Genomic DNA, 6932 nt, shown 5'->3' on the forward strand with positions numbered 1-6932 from the left:
CAGAACATCAGAAGGGGGTGCTTGGGGGTCCCTGAAGCTGAAGTTTGATTCCATATAAGGTAAAAATCATCTCTGGGGAGGAAGGTAATAAATTTTCTTATACGGCAGGTTAAAGTTACAGCTTTATTTTACGGGGAGAGTTGTGTTCTTCATAGGACTTGAAAAATGTGAATGGAGGTGTGATACTCTGTATTTGTGCATGCGTGTGTTTGTGTGTGTCTATTAGAAATTCTAATGGAATAAATTCTTAATTGGTACATGGTATAACGAGGCTAGTCATATTAGCTGTTCCACAGGGGATTATTTAGGTGTGAAATATAGGCTTATTTATATCAATTTACCCATTTACAGAGAATTTGGCTCATTTATTCAACATACATTTAGTGAGTGTGGGGCCTGAATCACCATCTTAAACAAAACAGATGCAGTTCTTACCCCCAGAGAACTGCCAGTGTCTTAGTCAACTATCCAAAAATAAATTGAGAAATACATAATTATGCTATAATATTTCATAAGAAAAAGTTCGGGCTGAACTTAACAGTGACATTTTACTTTATATTGGGAGTTTTTTTGTTGGTTGTTTTTTGTTTCAAGCTGAGTATTTGATTCTATCCTGTTTCTTCCCTGGGCACAAGGAAGAATGAACATCATTTTCCTCTCCCTGGCTTTGGGCTGCCCAGAACTTAGTACAGCACATAGAGAACTCACCTTAGCTGATCAGAGGCATCCTGATTGGTAGATGGGACCCTTCCCTGTCTTCACAGACCAGAGTCATGTGGTCACAGGATCTTAAATGTGTTTAAAGTGACAAGTAGTTGCCTTTGCACACGGAGAACACAGTTTCGCTGATGACCAGTGTGTGGGTTGTTCTATAAGAAACCAGGAGGCCACTCCCAAACTCCCCAACTCTGAATGTTCTTGTCTGGGTCTCAGTGAAGGGTCACAGAGCAGTGGCAGGAAAAAGGGTATCTACATAGTAGAGGGGAAAGGGAACTGGAGCTTTTAATCTACTCGGGGGACACACATGCGCACATAAGACATATGCGCACGTGCATACACACACACACCTACATACCATTAGTGAAGGATATCTTCTGAGGAATGAAACACGCAAATGGTGATGGAGAACGAGAGGTGAGTCTTGAGAGCTTTGTGAATGGGGAAGTTGTATGCCAGGTTTAAAAGTATAGAAGGAGATGGATTCATAGAAAGAAAAGGGGGCGCACAGGCAGGGGGTTCACTGGGAATACCAAGCAGGCAAAGCTGATCTTCAGATTGTTTTTGGACTTAGGTGATGTTGTAGTTTGTCTAGTAGTTTTTGCAATGATCACCTAAGAGAATTTTCTAAATGCAAAAAAATTTAACTAGCTGGTAACTTGGACTCAACTCAAATTAATTTTAAGTTTTATAAAAGCTGACATTTAGAAAGAATTAAGTTGGAGTCATTAATCCAACATTTGCCAGTTTCTGTACGGAGTTCAGAAAACAGACACTCTCCATGGGTATGATAAAGGCGCCTTTGTATTTTTTGACATAATTTTCAAACCTAACAACTCCATTACACATCCTGTCTTTGCTGGATCTTGGCCAGGATACTACTTGGGGCATCAGAAAAATGGTTCAATCATACCTTAACTTGTGATTTCTGTAATAAATAGGAGATTCAGATATAGGATAGAAGTACAGGGAACCAGAGCCGTCTTTTCAAAGCTGTATTTATACTCTTTAAACATATCTGAAAAAAAAATGTCATTTTCTTTTATTTAGTAGGATCATGCTATTTACTCTTACCTAATAGGATTTCTGTGTATTGGAGGGGTAACAGAGATAAAAAACGAATGCTTTTTTACTCCAGTGGAAAGGAGGATTCAAATTTTCTTATGTGTGTTTGCTGGAGGAAGTCTGTCCTGTAATTCTTCTGTAGGAGAGGATCTTTGTAAGCAACTTAATTATTGCCCACTGTCTTCCAGGAATGAGAACGGGAGTTTTCTTTATGGAGGCCTCAGTAAATGTAAACAGCCATTGCCTAGTCCTAAGGGTTCCGAGTCGCCAAATTCCTTCCTGGACCAGGAGAGCCGAAGACGGAGATTTACCATTGCTGATTCTGATCAGTTGCCTGGGTATTCGGTGGAAACCAATATTCTGCCCACAAAAATGAGAGAGAAAACACCATCTTATGGTACATTTCTGAGTGTTTGTTTTGTTCTGCCATTTGTTTTTCCTTCCCTCCCCCACCCCCTTCCTTATTTGGAACTGTTGGGTGAATTTGGCAGACTTCAAGGGTAATCTGAGGAAAACATAAACCTCAATGAAATTCTAAGTATGAGACTTTTATTCATCTCTCTAAAGCGAAGTCTTGTTGAATCATTACTCTCTGCCTGGCATCAAAGCCCAGTGGAGTGAGATCATGTTACAGTTTTAACTTGCAGCGCCTGGGTTTTGGCTTGGAGTGGCTTTGCTCTGTAGATACACAGACTTCAGGTCAGCCGGCCTCTGTCCTCATTGCTTGCCACGGAAATGGGATGCTTTAAAATACTTTTCTTAGTTTACAGTAATGTTATTACTTATGGTTAAGTGAGTGTGATATGGGGCAGTCTTAAGTTATAAACAAAAGGAAAGATTCTCTAAGGTCCAGAAACTCCTGTCAACTTGTCGCGTTCCTTCCCCTCCCTTTGAAGGCAAGCCCCGGCCTTTGTCCATGCCTGCGGATGGGAGCTGGATGGGGATAGTGGACCCTTTTGCCAGACCTCGAGGTCATGGGAGAAAGGGTAAGTTTAAGCAAACTAAAAATACACCAAACCGGAGTCAAAAGAGCCATGGCCCTCGTTTCAACCCTATTCCTATTGTGCTGTAATAACCAGATAGAGGACCCCAGCCTGAGACCTGTCTTCTCATCTGTAAAATCGGAGTTGCTGAATCTCTGAGGCCCTACCTGTTTCTGGAATGGCAGAATTATATTATCCTAGTTAGTGACTGAATCTCCTCATTAGCATCATGTGCTTTAAAAAGGTTGTGGGGGCACCTGGGTGGCTCAGTTGGTTAAGCCTCTGACTCTTGATTTCAGCTCAGGTCATGATCTCAGGGTTCTGGGATCGAGCCCTACATTGGGCTCCCTGTTCATCGGGGAGTGTGCTTCTTCCTTTCACTCTTCCTCTGCATGCTCTCTCTCTCTCAAATAAATAAATAAATAAAATCTTAAAAAAGAAAAGGAAGAAGAAAAAAGTTCTGGAGGCTCAACTTCCAAAGTGATCAATCCCTCACATCTCCCTGGGCCTTGGTAAAGTTCCTCCCTTAGGAACCCAAATCACCTGGACTATAATAAAGTGGAAGAGGGAGAAGATGTCTGTGTAAGGTCCAGGATACCCTTAATTGGCATGTGAAAATCTGTGGAGCAGTCAGCAGGTGGCAGGGCTGTCCTTTGTTTAGATTTAGAAGCATCAGCATCTTCATTGCTAGTCTCTTAGGATTTTAATCCCCGATTTAGCCTTTTTATTTCCTTTTAGTATTGAGAGGTCAGAGTGGGAGGTGGGGAGTGTTAAGTCTGGAAGTGGGGACATACTTGACCTCCTATCTCACCATATTTCCATTGTAGGATCATTTTAGAATGAAAAGGTGTCTGTCCGCACGATGGGCACTTAAAAAAAAAAAAAGCTTTCTTGAGAGAGAACTCACATACCATAAATCTGCTCACCCCATCAAAGTGTACAATTCAGAGGTTTTTAATACATTCATAGAGTTGTGTGTCCATCAGCACTGTCTAATTCCAGCGTATTTTATCACTTCAGAAAGAAACCCCTGCAGGCAGTCATTCCTCATTGCCTCATCCTTCAGCTCCTGGCAACCACTAATCTACTTTCTGTCTCTCTGGATTTTTGTACTCTCAATGTTTCCTATAAGTAGACTCTTAGAATATGTGGTTCCTTGACGATGAGCACTTCTTAAAAGTAACTACCCCTTTGATTACAAAAGCAAAACAAGTACACTGAAAAACATCTAGAAGACTCGAGAAAATAAAACACCTGTAATCTGCTTTCCCAACCTAGAAATATAATCACTCTGAATGTTTTCTGGTTTTTTCCAACTTAGAAAAAACTGTGCAAAATGGAAGAACTAGATGTTTGACAATACTGTGAAAAGTGACTGTTTTTCAACACATGTATGTTTTCTGTAATAACTGCATTAGGAATCCGTCTTAGGGCTGTAGCATGTACTTATTCAGGCTGCTGCTGAATGCTTAGTTTGTGCACTCTCCCCCCCCCCCCCCCCATTGTAAGTAGTGCTGCGCTAAGCATCTTGTACCTAGATCTTCATACACTTTTCGGAGTGGAATTTCTGGGTCAAAAGAATGCTGCACGTTGCCAGAGTGCCCTGCATTTCAGGTTTCCATTCAGTTTCTTACCCCCCCGCCCCCCACTCTCATCCCAGGAGCTGTCTACTGGCATTTAGGCTGGGACCATTCTTCCTTGTTTGGAAATGTCTTAAGTGTGGCAGAACATGAAAATCTTTCAACCCTGTCCATTAAAGGTGAATAATAGTGCCTGCCCTTCATTGAGGGTGACAACCCGAGGCTCCCCCACCTTTTCAAATGCTCTTCAGGAGATGCTTCAGGGTAAGAACCACTGTTCTAGAAGCATGTGCTACATGCTACAGGCATTGAACAAGAACAGATGGGGAAGGAGTGATAGACACAGCTTTTTCGCTTTTTTTTTTTAATTTCGAGTGAAATTATGAAAATTCTTACACTGGTAAAGAAGTGTGGGCTCCCTGATTCTGCTCTGCCCTTGTGTTGCCTCTCAGGTGTAAAAGCAGACTAACTGATGGACTCCTTCCATTTCTACTTTCTAAACATGCCGTGGGGTGGGCCTGGCTGTCTTGGAGGCTTCGCAGCCCACCCCTGGGAGGAGGGCAGGGTCAGGTGCCCACCTCGAGGGCATCAGAAGTCTCAGCAGGCTGCCGGCCCAGCTGGACAGGGCTGCTCAGTGGATGGTTATTTTAATGGACTTGTGGGCTTTGTCTGAAAACAGGTGAGGACGCCCTCTGCCGGTATTTCAGTAATGAGCGGATCCCTCCCATCATCGAAGAAAGCTCCTCTCCCCCGTACCGGTTCTCAAGGCCCCCAGCAGAGAGGCAGCTGGTCCGCGGCGCAGACTACGTCCGGGGGAGCAGGTGCTACATCAGTTCGGATCTCCACAGCAGCGCCACGATTCCGTTCCAGGAGGAAGGGGCCCGAAAGAAGCCGGTCTCCTCGGCGGCCAAGTCCTCCTCTGCAGAACCGTCCCTGCTGGTCAGCTGGTTTACTCGCCTCAAACTGTTGACTCACTGAGCCCCGCCCTCCCGGGACTCTTCCCCGTCTCCCGCTCGCAAGTGCCTTGCTTCCTCAGTTGACAACCTGTTCTGGTTTTCATCCACAGTATTATGTAGTGACCTTATGCAATTTCATTGTTTGTTTTCTTTTGGAAGTCGTAGACTGCCCTTCTCGGAATTTTGAAGTAATTGGATGGGAACAAATCTGGAGGATCTTAGGTGTTGCCTTGTGGAGGCCGAAGGAGAGAAATGAGTCCGCTTTTCTTGCTTCCTTATGGTCGGAACACGGAGACACGCTGTAAACTGGGGCCTGGACCAGGAATGTTGTGGCCATGATGAGGAACTGGGCCATCGTTGGTGCTGGGGGTGGGGCTGAAGTTGGTGTCCATTGTCACAGAGATGTGTTGGTTTGTGGTCCAGCTTCTTCACCTGAAAAAGCCAGTGGAGAAAACATTTTTGTTTTGATTTTTCAAGCTACATACCATATTTGTAAGTGTAGCAGCTTTGACTTTGAAATAACATGTGGCATGCATTTCATGCTGTTTCAAAGAAGTGGTTTAAGTAAGTGTAGGCCTGTTACACTTGGCTATTCCCTTTTCGTAACAATCTCAGTATGTAGGTCAGTTAATACAGAAACACATGAACACATTTAGATAGGGCTTATTACACACAGTGAAGTTTATGGTTATTTGTGAGGGGTGTTGTTGTTATATATTATTGTCTTTAAGGGAAAAGAAGCTATAAGATTTGCTGACAGCCAAAGTATCATTCAGAACAATGAAGCAACAATATTTAGGTTTATGAGAGATACATCAGTTTGCATTTTGACTGTGTAACGTCTGTCTTCCAGAAAAAAACAAAACAAAACAGGCAGTTCTTCAAAATTGTATATATTTTGCTAAATAGAAATCTCTTGGAAAGTCTCATGGTCACTAATTTTCAACTAGCATCAGGTATTTTGGAAAAGTGTGTCAGGATATTAACTCTTGTTAAAACTGAATGTATGATATTTTGTTAGAACAGAAAAGTTAATTTAAGTGTTTTAAATATAGTTGTATATTTTTCTTACTCGTAGTCACATGTAATTGGAATACTTCTGTTTTGCGTCCTACGTGAAGCTAATGAAAACGAGTGGTTCAAGGTGTTTTCTGATTTACAAGTGACCACCACGGCCACTGCCACTGTGGGCCCTATTGTTAAAAAACAAAATAAACCCTCCCAAGCATTTTGGGATGTTATGGATTAGAAGTGGGGGTGTTGAGGAAGCATGGTACAGTAACATTACATCTGGGGACTTGTCTGAGGTATTTTCCTAGGCAGAGCTGGTATCCCCTACTGAACACCCCCCCCCCCTGCCACACACACCCCTGAAATGGTTTACTTTGCTCAAGTGCCTGCCTTTTTAAGCGAGGGGATTGAATTCAGTCAGGCTCTTCCCGTCAGCCTCTGAGGGAGCTGCTGAAGGATAGAAGAGGCATGGAATGCGTGATTCATTGGGTGCTTCAAACACAATGTAAGGGCAGAGCACGGGGTGGGGAGGTCTGGTAACAGGGCTCTGGAGACTAGCATGGAAGCCCTGGAAAAGGAGGGGCACCAGCCTTGGCCCATTTTGCTGTTAGCTTGAGCTG

General features: G+C 43.3%; 1 protein-coding gene across 2 annotated transcripts in view; it reads left to right on the top strand.

The window, feature by feature from the left end:
- Positions 1–6372, top strand: part of CNKSR3 (CNKSR family member 3) — an 84024-nt gene extending 77652 nt beyond the window's left edge. Inside the window, exons 11-13 of one of the 2 annotated variants that reach the window (XM_021693698.1) lie at positions 1971–2179; positions 2679–2768; positions 5025–6372. In XM_021693698.1, the coding sequence (XP_021549373.1) occupies positions 1971–2179; positions 2679–2768; positions 5025–5323 (598 nt within the window). In that variant the 3' untranslated portion in view covers positions 5324–6372. The remainder of the gene's footprint in view (positions 1–1970; positions 2180–2678; positions 2769–5024) is intronic. The other variant, XM_044917699.1, reaches the window with a different exon arrangement.
- The last annotated feature ends 560 nt before the right edge of the window (positions 6373–6932 follow it).

This window comes from Neomonachus schauinslandi, chromosome 8 (assembly GCF_002201575.2).
Source record: "Neomonachus schauinslandi chromosome 8, ASM220157v2, whole genome shotgun sequence".
NCBI lineage: Eukaryota > Metazoa > Chordata > Mammalia > Carnivora > Phocidae > Neomonachus > Neomonachus schauinslandi.